Genomic DNA, 19,196 nt, shown 5'->3' on the forward strand with positions numbered 1-19,196 from the left:
CTGATGGATGGGCACGACCTGCGTCCTTTTCGAACAGGTCTTTCTCGAGCAGATGCCCGAGGACACCTCGCGGATGACCATTTCACTGACCCCCGACGGCTGGCAGCCCATGCGGACGTGCTGCGGCAGGCCAAACAGCAGGGTGGAGCCACCATCAGTCGGGTGGCGGCGGTGCTTCGGCTGGTCATACGGGCGATCCCAGCCTCCACGGAAGGAGCGGCAGTGACGTCAGCCACGAGCGGCGTCCGCAAGGACAAATGGTGCTACTACACCAAAGATGGGGCTCCGAGGCCCGCTGATGCCGTCCACACTGCACGCATCCGGGAGCTGTATCAGTTAAAATATTAAAAACTGAGAGTTCATACAACGCGTGGACCTCTACACTACAACCCTTATTTCCACCCCTTGAGCTATTGTTCCCACATTCCCGTTAACACCTCAGTACTCTTGTGACTTTCAACCTTTACACAAGATGGCAACATGATACCTCTTTAAACTCATTGGGACCCTGGACCCTACATTCATGTACACCCATCCCACACTCAACAATGGCCTGTGGTGTGCCCCACATTTCCTTGATTATCAGTGCTTTTGACATCTCTTCCAATTATTTCTCCTAAGCACAGTCCATATCTCTAATTTCCCTTTCCCCTGATTCTCAGTCTGAAGAAGGGTCTCAACCCGAAACATCGCCTATTCCTTTTCTCCAGAGATGCTGCCTGACCCACTGAGTTACTCCAGTTTTTTGTGTCTGTCTTCTGTTTAAACCAGCATCTGCAGTGCCTCCTCTCAACACACTGGGACCCTGACTCCGGCACTTGTTCCCTTCAAGTTCAAATTCAAGTTCAAGTTCAAGTTACATTTATTGTCACATGCACCAATTGGTACAGTGAGATTTGAGTTACCATGCAGCCATTTGAATAAAAAGAACACAACACACGATAGAATTTAACATGAACATCCCCCACACAGCTGAATCAACGTTTCCCACTGTGAGGGAAGGCAAGAAAGTTCAGTCCTCTTCCTCTTCGTTCACCCGTGGTCAGGGCCTTTGAGCCCTCCGCAGTCGCCATTACGGCGGCCCGATGTTCAGGCCCTCTCGCCAGGATGATCGGAACTCCGGCGTTGGAACGGACGAACACTCTCAACGGCTTGGAGTATCCGAATCGGCCACTTCCTACCGGAGACCGCGGCTCTCGAAGTCCACAGGCCGAGCTGGGCGGAGATTCAATGCTGGCGACCCTCGGCAAAGGATCCCAGGACTCCGCGATGTTAAAGTCAGCGCCGCCCGTGCTGAAAGCTCCGCAAACCACAGCTCCACGGTGCTAAACAGCCGGCCCAACACTCCGGAGCTTCAACACGGCGATCCCCAGTAAGGCATCACCCCGCTCCGCGATGGAATCCAGTGCTGTGCTGCTGCTGAAGCTCTGGCCGGTCTCTAGCAGGAAAGGCCGCGCCAATCCAGATGGTAGGCCGCGTATCCTCGATCAGGAAGTGACTGAGAAACGGTTTCTCCCTCCCCCCCCCCCCACCTCCCCAACATAAAAAAGACTAAGAAACCTCCAATAACATATTTTTAAACAGACTAAAAATAACAAAAAGGGTGAAATGGCAAACAGACTGCTGGCGTAGCTGCCGTGCACGGCGCCACCCAATGACGAACGCAGTGATTTAATGGAAAATATGTATTACAGAGAGATAATAATCATAATAATAATTTAAAAAAATTATTGGGCGCCTTTCAGACATCTCAAGGACACCTTACATAGATTAACAGGAATATAAACATATAATCAGAATAAAATAAATAATAAAGACATCACAGAGACACAAATTAAAAACAGAATTCAGTCCAAAAACAGAAAATCAAAAACACAATGTGAAGAGAGAGCAGCGGCAGCTAAAGCGCGCCAGCGTACACTCTCCCTTCACGGCAGCCATCTTGGACACAGAACTACAGGATTACATTATAGACCACAGTTGGACCCTTGAAGAATGGGTGAATTTATTATGGGGAACAAGGCAATGACAGATGAGTTGAACAGGTACTTTGAATCCATCTTCACTTAGGAGGACACAATCAATCTTCCTGATGAACTAGTGGCCAGAGGATCTGGGGTGACGGAGGAACTGAAAGAAATCCACATTAGGCAGGAAATGGTGTTAGGTAGACGGATGAGACTGAAGGCTGGTGAATCCCCAGGGCCTGATGGTCTGCATCCCAGGGTACTTAAGAAAGTGGCTCTAGAGATCGTGGATGCATTGGTGATAATTTTCCAATGTTCTATAGACTCAGGATCATTTCCTGTGGATTGGAGGGTAGCTAATGTTATCCCACATTTTAAGAAAGGCAGGAGAGATAAAAGAGGAAATTATAGACCAGTTAGCCTGACATCGGTGGTGGGGAAGATGCTGGAGTCGATTATCAAAGATGTAATAGCGGCGCATTTGGATAGCAGTAACAGGATCGGTCCGAGTCAGCATGGATTTACGAAGGGGAAATCATGCTTGACTAATCTTCTGGAATTTTTTGAGGATGTAACTAGGAAAATGGACAAGGGAGAGCCAGTGGATGTACTGTGCCTAGACTTTCAGAAAGCATTTGATAAGGTCCCACATAGGAGGTTAGTGGGCAAAATTAGGGCACATGGTATTGGAGGTAGAGTGATGACATGGATAGAAAATTGGTTGGCAGACAGGAAGCAAAGAGTAAGAATTAACGGGTCCCTTTCAGAATGGCAGGCAGTGACTAGTGGGGTACCACAAGGCTCGGTGCTGGGACCGCAGCTATTTACAATATACATCAATGATTTGGATGAAGGGATTCAAAGTAACATTAGCAAATTTGCAGATGACACAAAGCTGGGTGGCAGTGTGAACTGTGAGGAGGATGCTTTGAGAGTGCAGGGTGACTTGGACAGGTTGGGGGAGTGGGCAGATGCATGGCAGATGCAGTTTAATGCGGATAAATGTGAGGTTATCCACTTTGGTAGCAAAAACAGGAAGGCAGATTGCTATCTAAATGGCGTCAAGTTGGGAAAAGGGGAAGTACAACGGGATCTCGGGGCACTTGTTCATCAGTCAATGAAAGTAAGCATGCAGGTACAGCAGGCAGTGAAGAAAGCAAATGGGATGTTGGCCTTCATAACAAGAGGAGTTGAGTATAGGAGCAAAGAGGTCCTTCTACAGTTGTACAGGGCCCTAGTGAGACCACACCTGGAGTAGTGTGTGCAGTTTTTGTCTCCAAATTTGAGGAAGGACATTCTTGCTATTGAGGGAGTGCAGCGTAGGTTCACAAGATTAATTCCCGGGATGGCTGGACTGTCATATGCTGAATCATACTCTGGAATTTAGAAGGATGAGAGGACATCTTATCGAAACATATAAGATTATTAAGGATTTGGACACGCTAGAGGCAGGAAACGTTCTCGATGTTGGGGGAGTCCAGAACCAGGGGCCACAGTTTAAGAATAAGGGGTAAGCCATTTAGAACGGAGATGAGTAAACACTTTTTCACACAGAGAGTTGTGAGTCTGTGGAATTCTCTGCCTCAGAGGGTGGTGGAGGCCGGTTCTCTGGATACTTTCAAGAGAGAGCTAGATAGGGTTCTTAAAGATGGCGGAGTCAGGGGATATGGGAAGAAGGCAGGAACGGGGTACTGATTGTGGATGATCAGCCATGATCACATTGAATGGCAGTGCCGAATGGCCTACTCCTGCACCTATTGTCTATATCTAAAATAAAAGTGAATTCATAGCATGTCGGAATACTAATTGGATGAACATCCACATTGTGTAAAATCTGCCTGGCCAGCACCACCAATGTCCATGTGTGCCAGATGAATGGAGTTCAACTCTATGTACTGCCTAGAAATTCACCCCGAGACAAATCACATTAAAGATGTGACATAGTAATGACAGCACATTGTATACTGCCTCTGAGATGTTTCAAAGGCAAGCTACCGCCTCCACCTATCACATTTATTGCTGGTAAACGGGTTGGATTTCTGGGTAATCCACCTTCTTTAGCCCACGTTCGAGAGACTGAATCAATCTAGCGGCCATCCAGCAGTCTCACGTTCAATGATATCACGGCTGATCTTCTGCCCCATCCTCACGCATCCCTCTATTCTTCCAAAGTCTGGAAAATCTGCCAATGTTTGTATGAATAGAAACATAGAAAATAGGTACAGGAGTAGGCCATTCGGCCCTTCGAGCCAGCACCGCCATTCAATATGATCATGGCTGATCATCCAAAATCAGTACCCCGTTCTGGCTTTTTCCCCATATCCCTTGATTCCCTTAGCCCTAAGAGCCAAATCTAACTCTCTCTTGAACACATCCAGTGAATTGGCCTCCACTGCCTTCGGTGGCAGAGAATTCCACAGATTGACCTTAGTGACTGAGCAAACACAACCTCTGAGGTAGAGAATTCCTAAAATGTACCACCTCTGGATGAAGAAATTCCTTCTCAACTCAGTCTCAGTTATCTGGGATCTAGACTCTCTGAACCAAGGTAAAGATCCCCATCCTATCTATTACAAAGGGGAAGTGACCTCTGATAAACTTATGAGAGGTTTTAGAGTTGGTGATAAACAGAGAGAATAAAGTGGGACCAATAGATGTCATGTATAGATTATCCTACGGCGTTTAACAACATGAAACACAAAAGACAGATTTGCCTTCATTCGTGGTATTGGAGGTAATTGAAACATTGATGGAGGATAGTACAATTAGCAAAAAAACAAGTAAGGAAAAGGGACAAACTGAAATGGATGGGGAGCAGCAAAGTTCAGTGCCAGGACCACAGTTATTTTGCAATAGATATTAATGGTTCTGAAGGAGGAAGTGACTGGATTTGTGGATGAAATAAAAGTAAGGCAGGGCTAGCCATGGGGACGATACAAACATTTTACAGGGAGATATTGACAGGTTAACTGTGTGGAAAGATAATTGGCAAATGGAGTACAATTTGGGGAAAATGTGGAGTTATTCATTTTGAAAAGTAGATTATTTTTATTTAAGCCTCGTAAGACTGCAAGATGCTGCAGCACTAAAGAGTTGGCAAGTCCTTATACATGAATCACAGAGAGCAAATGTTCCATTGCAACATATAATTGGGAAAGAAAATGGCATGCTTACGTGGGCGTTGGAGGATAAGAGTACGGAAGTCTTACTGCAATGCACAAGTTAGACCATACCTTAGAGTCATAGAGAGTCACAGAGTGATACAGTGTGGAAACAGGCCCTTCGGCCCAACTTGTCCACTCCAGCCAACAATGTCCCAGCTACACTAGTCCCACTTGCCTGCGCTTGGTCCATATCTCTCCAAATCTGTCCTATCCATGTACCTGTCTAACTGTCTCTTAAACAATGGGATAGTCCCAGCCTCAACCTCCTCCTCAGGCAGTTTGTTCCATACACCCACCACCCTTTGTGTGAAAAAGTTACCCCTCAGATTCCTATTAAATCTTTTCCCCTTCTTGAACTTATGTCCTCTGGTCCTTGATTCCCCTACTCTAGCCAAGAGACTCTGTGCAGCTAAACCTTCTGAGCAGTAAACAATCTCGGACATCGTTACTTTACACTTTAGACTTCAGAGATTCGGCGCGGAAACATGCCCTTTTGGCCACTGAGTCCGCGCCGACCAGCGATCACCTCGTACACTAATACTATCCTACACATTAGGGACAATTTGCAATTTTACCGAAGCCAATCAACGTACAAACCTGCACGTCTTTGGAGTGTGGAAGGAAACAGGAGCACCCGGAGAACTATCGGTACCGACTGGCTATCTACCAGCATACACAACAATTCTCCAACCGGGCACTGAGAAAGAAATTCTCCCAAGTTTGTTAGCCCTTGCTGTCTCCTCCCCTTCCTATCAAAGATCTTAGATCTGCTCTAAGATCTTTGCTTCCTATCTCTCCCTCAGCCCCCGGGCTCCTCTTCCTCCTTTTTCTTTTCTTCTCCCCGCCCCCCCCCCCCATCAGTCTGAAGAAGGGTTTCGGCCTGAAACGTTGCCTATTTCCTTCGCTCCATAGATGCTGCTGCACCCGCTGAGTTTCTCCAGCATTTTTGTGTACCCGGAGAAACCCTGCACAGGTACAGGGAGAACGTAGAGGTCATTGTCCCAGAAGGAGGGTTCGAAGTTCATTTAAAGCGGAGATGAGGAAGAGTTTCTTCTCAAAGTATTCTAATCCCTTAGGAATCCAGGCCCCAAAAAACTGTGGAGGCTGAATCCTTGAATATATTCAAACCAGAGGTAGATTTTTAATTAGTAAAGGAATCTAAACGGTGCTGGCTCGAAGGGCCGAATGGCCTACTCTTGCATCTATTTTCTATGTTTATAAAACAGCATCTGCAGCTCCTTCCTACGCTCAGAATCAGGTTGTCAATCATTGCCCTGCACCAGTGGTGTGCTGGGGGCGAGGTTGGGTTTCATCACATGCTTGCCGGGTAGAGGCAGATAGACCGGTGTTGCTGGATACAGCCAGCTCTCTGACATACTCTCCCCGCTGAGTTCTCCCACCAGGCTAGCTTCCCACGGTGGTGATTCGCAGCCTAGTTCAGAGAATAGTCCAGCGGCGGATGTCCGAGCTCGTGTTTGGAAAAGGTATGTGTGGGTTATTGTTGAAACGAGAAACTGTACATACTGGTTTACAGAGGAAAAAACACACACACGAAGTGCTGGAGTAACTCAGCGGGTCAGGCAGCATCACTGGAGAATGTGGATAGGTGAGGTTTCGAGTCGGGGCCCTTCTCCTGGGGGGAGGGAGGGGGAGAAGAAGAGTCCCGACCCGAAACGTCGCCTATCCACGTTCTCCAGTGATGCTGCCTGACCCGCTGAGTTACTCCAGTACTTTGAGTTATGTATTATTCTTGGTTGCTTAAATGCACAACATCTAATAGCGAACTGAAACTCGGGAAGTGGGGGCTGCCTTCTCTCGCTTTGCATTGGGGGAAAGAAAGTCAGCACTTTCGCTTTCGGTTCCGTCTCACTATCTTGGTTCAGGTGTATCTGACATCGACCCTGCCTGGAACTGCGGTGAAACTGACATCAGCTGTGAAACCGCGGACATAATCTGTACAGGGAACAGCTTGGCCTGTTCGTGTTGGAGCGGTAGGTCGATCCCCAAGTGTCCAGTTGCTCTCCAAATCTACTCCACCTCGGGGCAAATGCATTTGGCGTTCGAGAATTACTTTATCGCGATGCTTTTCCTGCCCCACCACCTCCTCCCCCACCTCATTCAAAACTATTGAAACAACTAACATTTATATGTAGGAAAGAGCTGCAGATGCTGGTTTACACCGATGATAGACACAGAATGCTGGGTTGTAAACTAACATAGAATGCTGCCCGGTTATGAGTGAGCCTTGTGAATCCCACCACTCAAACAGGGATGAACTGCTTTCTCCAGTGTTGGAGACTGGACTCGTTTCTGGGAATTGACCAGTGCCATGACCTGGGTAACCAAGGTCTCCCACCTATGCTCTCTGTAGCCCCAGGTGACTTCAGAATGACCGTGCCAGTTTATAGGGACATGCAGAGAGAAATGGTGTCAATTGACGTGTAAGCCCTATACCATTACACCTTGTCAAGCAATGTTAAATCAATTCTACAGTCTATGTTTTAGCAATGAGAATTTTGAGTAGGATAATGCAAAATCAAAGATAGACACAAATGCTGGAGTAACTCAACCGGTCAGGTAGCATCTCTGGAGAAAAAGAACGGATGATATTTTGGGTTGGAATTGAAGAAGGGTTCTGACCTGAAACGTCACCTGTTCCCCTTCTCCAGAAGATACTACTTGACCTGGTGAGTTGCTCCAGCACTTGGCATCTATCTTTGGTATAAACCAGCATCTACAGTTCCTTCCTTCACACAAAAGAAAAACAAACATCTTTGCAATGTATTTCAGTGAGGTGACTTGGTAATTCAGTTGCTCCAGCCTCAGTTCCTTCACTCTGCCTTTTGGCTATTTGAACTTGTCTCCATTGTTCAGGAGTGCCATGGTACACACTGTTGAAGGCCTTAAACAGGAATGTTAATTACTTTAGTTGGACTGGCATCTTCATCACCTTTTATCTATGAACAGCAATTGCGATAAAGTCACAAAGTTCTGGAGTAACTCAGCAGGTCAGGTAGGTCATGGACAACACAGATAGGTGATGTTTCAAGTTGAAACCATATTTCAGACTGAATTCTGGAGTCTCGAGAAGAGTCCTGACCTGAAACGTCACCTGTTCATGTTCTCCATGGATGCTGCCCGACTTTCAAGTTTCACCAGAACTTTGTGTCTTTTTTGTAAACCAGCATCTGCAGTTCCTTGTTTTGACAGTTGTGGAAAAAGTGCCAGTTTAAAGCAACTTTTATTTATTTTGCAAAATGTTAAATTTAGATGTAGTTTATGCCAGAATTATACCCTGAATCAGTTTCTCGGCACTGGTGTCATCAAATCACTGGTCAATTCTACTGGTCCTGCAACACCCACTGTTGCTTTGGCTGTGAAACTAGTTCCGCCCTTGGGGCCCTTTGGTAAAATGACAGATGAAGCTCTATTGCCTGTTAATGCTTGGAATAAGAGATACAAGTGCATTTAACATTCTTGCATGCTGTGATAATTACCAGTTCCTTAATTTAGTGATTTTTAAAATTAATTTAAAATAGGCAGTTCTACTGATAGCTTTACAGCAGGGTGTAATTTTCTTCTAAATACAAGATATTTAAAAAAAATTAACTATTGAATTATTTAATGAATGTATTAATATCTCCCTCTCTCCCCCCCCCCCCCCCCCCCCCCCCCCCCCCCCCCCCCCATTCCTCTCAGGTAGCCCCATGGGAGTGAGGCTTCCACACTAGGCTTTAGGTGCTCTCAATGTCTATGCCGAACAGATGCCAAGATAAGTGTAGGAAGGGACTGCAGATGCTGGTCTAAACCAAAGATAGATACAAAATGCTGGAGTAACTCAGCAGGACAGGCAATATCTCTGGAGAGAAGGAATGGGTAATCTCATACCGATTATTTTATATCTTATGTTCCCAGATTTTTTAATCCAAGGGAAAATTAATCTTTACTCAAAACCCCTGAGTTTAATACACCTCAATTAATTTGCTCCACAATCTCCTCCATTCCAAAAACATCCCCAGCTTCTCTAATCTTTTCTTATAACTGAAATTTTACGATCCTGGCAATGTCTTCCTAAATCTGCATCGTTTCCAACATTATTGCATGGTTTCTGGCTGCGTGAATTTGTAGTAATCCAGCTATGAGTTACCCAGCATTGGACATAGAGTAGCATAACATATCATTCTAATATCTTGGCTAATAAAGGAAAACTACCAACTGACTGGTCACACTACCTTTTAAGGATCTGTGGACTTGCACTCCAAGGCACCTTGGTTCCTTCCGATTGCGTAGTTTCCTCCTAAGTATTGTGTTCCACCTGCTCAAATGCAACATCTTGTACTTCTTCAGTTTGAATTCAAGAGTCAAGAGTGTTTTATTGACATATGTCCCAGATAAATGTCCCAATTAAATTCTTACTTGCACAGTTTGGCCCTTTACTGCCCAAATGACTAGATGATTGATATCTCCCTGTAGTCTAAAGAACTCAATGTTAAACAGAAGCCCAAGGTTTACAGCATCTGCGGACAACTTTATTGTGGCTATTTCAGTTACAATGGACGGACCTCCCATCCCACCCCACCCCCTGCTTGCACTGCCTCCCCAGCCACTTACAGCCCGGCTTCTAATGCCACACCTGGCTCGCAAGGTTCATAGAAAATAGACGCAGGAGTAGGCCATTCGGCCCTTCGAGCCTGCACCGCCATTCAATATGATCATGGCTGATCATCCAACTCAGTATCCTGTACCTGCCTTCTCTCCATACCCCCTGATACCTTTAGCCACAAGGGCCACATTCAACTCCCTCTTAAATATAGCCAATGAACTGGCCTCAACTACCTTCTGTGGCAGAGAATTCCAGAGATTCACCACTCTGTGTGAAAAATGTTTTTCTCATCTCGGTCTTAAAGATTTCCCCCTTATCCTTAAACTGTGACCCCTTGTTCTGGACTTCCCCAACATCGGGAACAATCTTCCTGCATCTAGCCTGTCCAACCCCTTAAGAATTTTGTAAGTTTCTATAAGATCCCCCCTCAATCTTCTAAATTCTAGTGACTACAAGCCGGGTCTACCCAGTCTTTCTTCATATGAAAGTCCTGACATCCCAATAGAAACGTTCACTCACCTCACGGTCTGATTAATGCGGCTGGTGTTGCAGCCCCTGTGGACAGCGCTTTCTTCAGACCTCTGCCACCAACAAGACTTGTTTGGTCACTGTTGGGCACTGAAGGGGGGAGGGAGCCCTCTTCTGCCGCCGCCTCCTTTATCCCGTTGCACTGACCACTCGGCCTCTTTTATTTATCTTCCCCCCCTTTTGACACCGCCTCCTCCTTCATCCCCGGGGTGGCTAACATACTCCACCTCCGAAGATGCCGGCGACTGCGGGAGAGAAGGAGGAGGAAGCGCGATGGAGAGGAGAGGGGAGGGGACAAAGCGACGGCCGACAGGAAGAAGCAGTAGGTGGTGAGAGGGTAGGGCGCGTCCTGGCAGTGGTGGTTGCCTGAAGGAAGCTCTGTCCCCATGGGGGCTACAGCGTCAACCGGACGGTGCGGCAGCTGGTGAAGAAGGGCCGGCTGGTGCACTGACAGCAGGTGCATCGGCACCTAGTTTTTTTTGGTTTATTTATTTATTTATTTGTTTATTAGAAGTAGACGTATTATAAAATGTAGTTACATATTATAGTAAAAAAACTTTTCATATACATCAGTCATACATTATTACAATTTTCCATTATCAATTACTTCTGCTTCTAGTGTTTTTATTTTTTATAGAAAGAGAGGGTAGAAAGTTACAAATAAAAAAGAAAAGAAAAAAACACAACAGAAAAACAAGGGAGGTGGAATGGGTTACCTGTAATACATCAATGGAGATAGGTTTGTAGTTTATAAAGTATAGCTTTTCATCTGGTCCTGAGTTCAAGTTTCAGCTGGGTCCTCGTGCTGTGCCAATCTATCCCTTCAGATAATTAATGAATGGAGCCCAAATTTTATGGAAAAGATCTTGTTTGTCCATTAGGACGAGTCTAATTCTTTCTAAGTATAGGGTCTCCGACATTTCCACAATCCACATTTTAATTGTGGGGGTTGTAGGGCCTTTCCAAAATTTTAATATTAATTTTTTCCCGGTTATTATACTGTAGTTGAGGAAATTTCTTTGGTTTGTTGTGAGTGTTAAACTTTGTTCTGATATTCCAAGTATTATTAATTTTGTGTCTGGGTCCAGTTTTGTATTAATAACTTCTGAAGTTATTTCAAAAATATCAGTCCAGAAATGTTTAAGTTTTATACAGTTTGCAAACGTATGTGTTAAATTAGCCTCTAGATGTAGACATTTATCACAAATAGGAGAGATTTGTGGGAAGATTCTATTTAGTTTTATTTTAGAGTAGTGTAGTCTATGTAAGACCTTGAATTGTATTAAAGTATGTCTGGCATTTAATGAACATTGATGTATTTGTTGTAAACTTTCGTCCCACATATCTTTCGTGATAGGGTGACCTATTTCATTTTCCCATTTGTATCTATATGGTTCGGTCGGTGGTACCTCGTTGTTTAGTAGGGTGTTATAAATATAAGCTATTAGTCTTTCAGTATTAGGATGCTTGTTCAAACATTCATCAAGAATTTCTGATTCCCTATTCCTGTAGACTTGTGTATTAGATTTAACATAATCTCTAATTTGTAGATATCTGAAGAAATTATTTGAGTGCAGTCCATAATTCTGTTGTAACTCTTGAAATGAAAGAAAAGTACCTTTCCCATAACTATGTCCTATATTTTTGATTCCATAATTTTTCCATTGTGTGAAACCTTTGTCCATAAAGGATGATTTGAATAAAGGATTATTTACAATGGGAAGGCAGAGTGGTATATTATTCAATTTTAAATCTTTTTTTATTTGTTTCCAAATTCGTATTCCACTATGTATTATGGGGTTTTCTTTATAGGTTTTTTTGTGCAGTTTTGTGGGGGCAAATATGATCGGTCCAATTTCAAAAGGTAGACAGTCTTCCTTTTCCATCATTAACCAATCTGGTTGTTGATTCATTTCTTCCAGCCAGAAATTCATGTTTTTAATATGGACTGCCCAAAAATAAAATAAGAAATTTGGCAAAGCCAAACCTCCATTTATCTTTGACTTACATAAATGTTTTTTACTTATTCTATGATTCTTATAATCCCAGACAAAACTTGGAGTCGATGGAGTCGACTTTTTTGAAAAAAGTTTTTGGGATATATATCGGAATTAATTGAAGTAGGTACAGCAGTTGTGGTAAAAAAATCATTTTTATAGCATTAATTCTCCCAAGCATAGAAATGGGGAGTGTTTTCCAGTATTGAATATTCTTATGTAGTTTATTCAGTAAGGGTGGGAAATTTAGTTTAAATAAAGAGGTATATGTCTTAGTTACATAGATTCCTAAGTATTTAAATTTATCTTTTTTAAAAGGGGATTGTTGTATTGTATGTAAATTGAATTTTGTTATTGGCATGATTTCGCTTTTATTCCAATTAATTCTATATCCCGAAAACTGACCAAATTGAGTTATTAGATTTAATAGGTTTGGAATACTAGTTTCTAATTTTGTAATATATATTAGTACATCATCTGTATATAAGGAGATTTTATTCCTTGTGTCTCTAGTATTGTATCCAAATATACCTGGATGGTTTCTAACGCTTTCTGCTAGGGGTTTGATTGCAAGAGCAAATAATAGTGGGGATAGTGAGCATCCTTGTCTACAGCCTCTAGAGAGATTAAATTTAGTTGATAACATTTTTTTGTTAATATTCTAGCTGTTGGATTAGAGTATAACAATTTAACCCATGTACAGTACTTCTCTCCTAGTTGAAATTTTTCCATCACCGAAAATAAATATGGCCTACCTGGTCAAATGCTTTTTCAGCATCTAACGAGATAATTGCTAGCTCTGCGTTAGGGATTCTATTGGAGTATATAATATTAAATAATCTTCTCAGATTATAAAATGAATACCGTTTGGGGATAAACCCTGTTTGGTCGGGATGTATTAATTTGCTGATCACTAAGCTCAATCTATTAGATAGAATTTTAGTTAATATTTTCTGATCAGTATTTAAGAGGGCTATAGCTCTGTATGAACCTGGGTCTTCAAGATCCTTGTCCGTTTTTGGTATGAGTATGATTTTAGATTCATTTAGAGTTTCTGGGAGTTTCTGTTGAGTATAAGCGTATTTGTACATTGTCTGTAGGCGTGGGGAAAGCAAATCATATTTTCTTTTATAAAATTCAGAATTTAGACCATTGGGTCCTGCAGACTTTCCGTTTTTTAAAGATTTAATTGATTCTTCGATGTCCTTTATCGTAATTTCAGCCCCTAGCAATTCTCTCTCTTTCTGATCTAGACCCGCAAACTTACAATTCTGTAAAAATGTTTCCATTCCCGTTGATTGTTCTGTTATTTTAGATGAATACAATTTTTGGTAGTATTGTAGAAATCTATCATTAATATCTTTAGGCAGTGTTAATGTTTCTCCCTTGTCTGTTCTAATTTTGTATATTGTTTTTTCCCCATCCAATTTGCGAAACTGACACGCTAATAGTTTTTGTGGTTTATCACCAAATTCAAAATGTTATTGTTTTGTATGTTGATAAAGTTTTATAACTTGGTCTGAATATATCTTGTTTAAGGCACCTAGTTTTAAGGTGAACCAACACAAAGTGCTGTCGTAACTCAGCAGACTGAATCAGTGTGAATAAATGTCTCTATACCAATCCATGTTCTCCAGAGAGCGAACAGCTTCATCCACTTTATTTGTGTCCTTTTATGCATTAATCATCATCTGCTGTTCTTTGTTTCAATTACATACAATGATAATGCCTTGCTTGGCTATAGTGGACAATCTGCAATAACTGACACCACCACCCCCCCCCCCCCCCCCCCCCCCCCCCATGGTACTACGGTAGTTTTCGTATTAACTGCATGCACTTTCAAATGCTGAGTGGAATAGCTACTGAGGGTTTTGCAACGGAATTACACAAACAAAATGGTCATCTACTAGATATGAATTGTCAAATGTTAATTTACATCAAAATATAAATTGGTCAGGTGTGGTTGAAGGAAAACAATAGAAATAAGACTTAAATTGTTCACCGAAGGTTTGTATTAAACAATGGACCCAAATGATTACTATCTTCAATTGTGAGTGGGAGAGTAAAGCACCTATCCTTGCAAACGTCCTATTTTGACCATGTATTTTTTTAGTGCAAACATATTATTGCATCTGAAATATATTCTAACAAATAAATGGTGTTAGATTTTCTTTCAGAATGACCACTCAACTACAATATGCGTTTGAACAATACAAGAAATTTTATGAAGATTCAGTTTTGGTGCTCAATGGAATTTGCCATGATAAACAGTTAAAAGAAGAAATCAAACATTGGTTAATAACAAGGGGTGCAGATTTGGCCAAACTATCGGTTGATGTGCATGAAATTATTGGCAAATCTCTGCGCAGGTCAGGGAATTACCCAAATATCTTGAAGAAGCTGATTGGGGCTTTTGAATTATTGGAATTGGCTGCTGTTAACCTGATTCTGTTCCCATGGCGAATAGAGTTCAAAACAATAAAAGTAAGTCTGTTATTAAATTATACTTTGCCAGTTAAGTTGTCCTGCAAACGCATTGAAATGCTATAAATATTCAACAGACATTGATATTTGCATTATGCCTTAATTGCATGCTATACCTTCTAAAGAAGGGTTTCGACCCGAAATGTTGCCTACATCCTTCGCCCCATAGATGCTGCCTCACCCGCTGAGTTTCTCCAGCATTTTTGTCTACCTTCGATTTTCCAGCATCTACAGTTCCTTCTTAAACTGTACCTTTATGTGCAAGTTTAAAATGGAGGTACTTTTAATTAGGGTGGCGCAGTGGTGCAATTGTAGAATTGCTGCCTTATAGCACCAGAGACCCGGGTTCGATTCCGATTACGGATGTTGTCTGTAGGGAGTTTGTACGTTCTCCCTTTGATCACGTGGGTGTTCCCGGGATGATCCGGTTTCCTCCCACGCTCCAAAGACATACAGGTTTGTAGGTTAATTGGCTACGGCAAAGATTGTAAAATTGTCCTGAGTGTGTAGGGTAATAATAATAATACATTTTATTTGTATAGCGCTTTTCAAGGACTCAAAGTCGCTTTAAAGGGTAGTGCTAATGTATGGGGATTGCTGGTTATCGTAGACTCGGTGGGCTGAAGGCCCTGTTTATGCCCTGTATCTCCACACTAAACTAATTATTGACCAATTTGTATCTATATGGGCAAGTGGTGGAACGTTCTTTGGAGCGTTTCTTTTAAAATGATGAGAGGGATAGACAGAGTTGACGTGGATAAGCTTTTCCCATTGAGAGTAGGGAAGATTCAAACAAGAGGACATGACTTGAGAATTAAGGGACAGAAGTTTAGGTGTAACATGAGGGGGCACTTCTTTACTCAGAGAGTGGTAGCTGTGTGGAATGAGCTTCCAGTGGAAGTGGTGGAGGTAGGTTCGATTTTATCATTTAAAAATAAATTGGATAGTTATATGGACGGGAAAGGAATGGAGGGTTATGGTCTGAGTGCAGGTAGATGGGACTTGGGGAAAATAAGTGTTCGGCACGGACTTGAAGGGCCGAGATGGCCTGTTTTCAGTGCTGTAATTGTTATATGGTTCTGCTGTTTCAGTCATATCTATACCCATCCTCTTTCCCAAAATCTTTTTTTGTCTTAAGACTTTTTCAGGAGCCTATCTGCACCACATAAAACCTGCAATCTGCCATGAAGACCTTGGAAGAATTTTTAAGAAAATGGGCTATGTGCAAAAGGATAACCTTGAATTTGAAATGAAGGACCTTCCAGATTGTTTGCAGTTGATTAGTCTGGCGTTTAACTTATTCGTTGCAAGAATTGAATGTGAAATCTTGTCGGAAGTAGTTGGAAAACTTGATCACTTTTACGAGGTTTCAGTCGGAGAATTGTTTCATCAAAGAATGTTAATGATCAGTGTTGACGCCTGTGTGGATAAACTAAACCTGACCTATTCTGCTGCTGCCACCCAGAGAGAAAATCAATTTAAAAAAACACGCATATCCGTTTCCAGTGGAGAAAATATCGATGTTGATTTAATACCTAATTTGAGTGCAAATAATCTGACAAGACCTCCTCTCGGGAGGGAATACAATAGAAGTGCAATCCATTCATCGTCAACAAGAATGCTTAGGTCTTCTAGCCGTGACCAGGATAAGGATGATACTTGCAGCAGGCACATGGCCGGAATCCCTGATACTGATTGCATTTATTCTGCAAATATTAAGGACGGCGAATTTGAGAAATCTCAAGAACTACCGAATGACAAGCCTGAGCATAATTCTGTTAGTAGCCGCAATATAGTTGGAAATAGTTTAGACCCGAAAGGCTACAAAATGCACAACTGCCTTGTTGAAGGAGAATCCATTCTGCTGTGTGAAACATGTTGTACAGCCCATACTCATTCATGTGACAATTTAAAAAATTATGCAGGTCATACCATCAAATATCTTGACGCTCTAAACACTGTTCACCCCCAACAGGCTGAAGCTGCATGTGATGCTGTTCCATGGTCATATGCAGACGTAGTAAAAAAGGATCCTGCATGTATGATCTGTAGACGTCCACCAAAGCAGACGTGTCCTAGATGTGGCATGTTTCTGTGTAAACTCTGTGGTTTCGAACGGATGTTGAAATGTAATAAATGTGACATAATGCTTGAAAAATTGTAACCCTGATTTTTCATATGAATCACTGGGTTACGGTGAAAGCTGAATAGCTTACAAAGTAATTTTACATGGAGACATAAAATAGAGACCAAATGATCGAGCAAAAACAAAACGCTGGAGGAATTCAGCAAGTCCAGTAGTGCATCCAGTCGGGACCCTTCTTTAGACTCCTGACCTGAAATGTTGCCTGTCCATTCCCTCCACAGGTGCTGCTAAGTTCCTTCTGTGCTTTGTTTATGAAAGTAATTTTATGGTGGATTTAAAATCATTGATCTATTTGTAAAGTTATCGCTGTGAAATCATTTTGATTTGTATACCCTGATTTTTCTTATAAGAATTGTGTCTGATCAAATGTACTATACTGGAGAAAATTTGTCATTTTGTATTAAGTTGTTTGAATCTGAATGCGCTTGACATTGTGATGTGCACAGTAAAATTTTACATGTCGTAATATCAGCTCTTTGGGTAAGTTCGGTGAAGAAAGTTAATAAACCTACACACTTTTTCTGCTCTAAGGCCAATTCTGGTTATTTAAAATTTCACAAATGTAAACAGATGATTGTGTGTGAGTGCAATAGTTACGTACACAAGCAATGCTAGTGTAAGGACATATTTTGTGCTGAGTTGAGCTTCCAAGAAAGGACACTGTTGGCCTAAAAAATTATTGCTTTTAGATAAAAGTCCTGATTGCAATGGTGATGATACTTCATTATCACATGTAACTAGGTACAGAGGAAATTATTTGGTTTTGCATACAATGTACACAGAGTTACCACAAAGGTGTCGACAAAGTTACAAAAAGTACTCTTAAAGTAATGTTGGTTCCTCCTTTGCCCCAGGTCCCCCTTAGTTCTCAGCACTTCCCCCCCCCCCAGTGTGAAAGGCATGTCTGACAGTAGCATCTAACTCACTTCCATTCAGACTGGCTCCATCGGCATTCCTGTTGTAGTTACGCCCAAGGATCTGACATTTCTGTGTACTATCATCGAATGTCTTCTGAGTTGCCACAGTTCATCTGTTCCTGAAACTCATGCTTTCTAGTATCAACATTCATACATTTAGAGAGTAAATGTGATATTAAGAAGTAAGACTGCTTTCCTTTTGGAAAGAACATTCAGAAGCATTCTGCCGTTTGGTTGAAATCAAAGCTGAACTTTTCTCTCTGCCTGTCATTTTCTGTTCCTAAAACCACTTGTTTCTCTTTATACATTATAATCATGCTTCTTCTTGTGTATGGCATGTACAGCCTAAAGTTGTAGGTCAACTTGTTCTATTTGATCTATTTGTTTGTGCATGTCGGGTTGATTGCATTAGTCGAAACAGGGTGGACCACGTGAAGGTTGCAATCTCCCACCCCATAATCATATTTGAGTGTATTCGGTAATCTCCCCTCTACAGGAAATAGAGAATTCTAAAGATTAACAGCACACTGCAGGAAGCAAATTCTTCTCATCTGTCTAGAAAGGCTCTCACCCCAGCCAAGGAATCATCATCTTGCACCTATGTTGTCAAGCCCTTTAGACATTTTGCTTCAATTATGTCACCATTCATTCTTCTACTCTCTGTGATAATCCTGGGAACCAGTATGATGAACTTTCATTGCATTCCCTCTATTATTAGTATATCTTTTCTTTCAGGTAAGGAAACCGGACTGGGTATGGATATTGCAGTATTAAGTCTTTACTCTTGTGCTTAAATCCTCTTGCAATAAGAGCCAATGTAACAATTGTATTAATTAACTGTTGCAACAGTGCATTAATTTCCTATGCAAGGAAGCAATATCCTAACTAATGAAGGCAAGCATACCACTCCACCTACTTGCCACTGTCAGGGAGCTATGAACTTGGACCTCAAGATCCCTCTGTACATCAATGCTCTTCAGGATCTTGCCATTAATTATATATCTTCCCCTTGCATTCAACCTCCCAAAGTGCTCAGATTAAATTCTATCTGCCTCTTCTCCACCCATTTCTGTAGTTGATCTTTTTCCTGCTGTATACTCTTGACAGTCCGGAATCCTAGTAATCTTGGTGAATCTGCAAACTTATTAACCAACCCATCTATGTTTACGTCCAAATCATATATACCAAACAACAGGTCCCAACACAGATACCTGCTGAAGTCCACTGGTCACATACCTGTATATTGACCTGTATATATCTTCTATCAGTAAGCCAGTTTAGAATTCATACAACAAAGTCACTGATAATCCCAACCACCTTAATTTTCTGGATCAGCCTACCATGGGACACTTTCTCAAATGCCTGACTGAAATCCATGTCGACAACATCC

At 42.1% G+C, this 19,196-nt stretch overlaps 1 protein-coding gene across 4 annotated transcripts; it reads left to right on the top strand.

Annotated features, from left to right (window-relative positions):
- Positions 1 to 6,367: 6,367 nt before the first annotated feature.
- Positions 6,368 to 17,419, top strand: spata2l (spermatogenesis associated 2 like). 4 transcript variants are annotated; one of them, XM_033035757.1, is made up of 3 exons: positions 6,368 to 6,615; positions 14,437 to 14,743; positions 15,882 to 17,419. In XM_033035757.1, the coding sequence occupies exons 2-3, from the start codon at positions 14,438 to 14,440 to the stop codon at positions 16,905 to 16,907; spliced, it is 1,332 nt and encodes a 443-aa protein (XP_032891648.1). In that variant the 5' UTR covers positions 6,368 to 6,615; position 14,437; the 3' UTR covers positions 16,908 to 17,419. The 4 variants fall into 4 exon arrangements, with proteins under 4 accessions (XP_032891648.1, XP_032891646.1, XP_032891649.1 ...); XM_033035755.1 differs by having other exon boundaries at positions 6,370 to 6,615; positions 14,425 to 14,743; XM_033035758.1 differs by lacking the exon at positions 6,368 to 6,615 and adding an exon at positions 10,393 to 10,599.
- Positions 17,420 to 19,196: the final 1,777 nt, after the last annotated feature.

The sequence above is a fragment of the Amblyraja radiata genome, chromosome 17 (genome assembly GCF_010909765.2).
Source record: "Amblyraja radiata isolate CabotCenter1 chromosome 17, sAmbRad1.1.pri, whole genome shotgun sequence".
Classification (NCBI taxonomy): Eukaryota; Metazoa; Chordata; class Chondrichthyes; order Rajiformes; family Rajidae; genus Amblyraja; species Amblyraja radiata.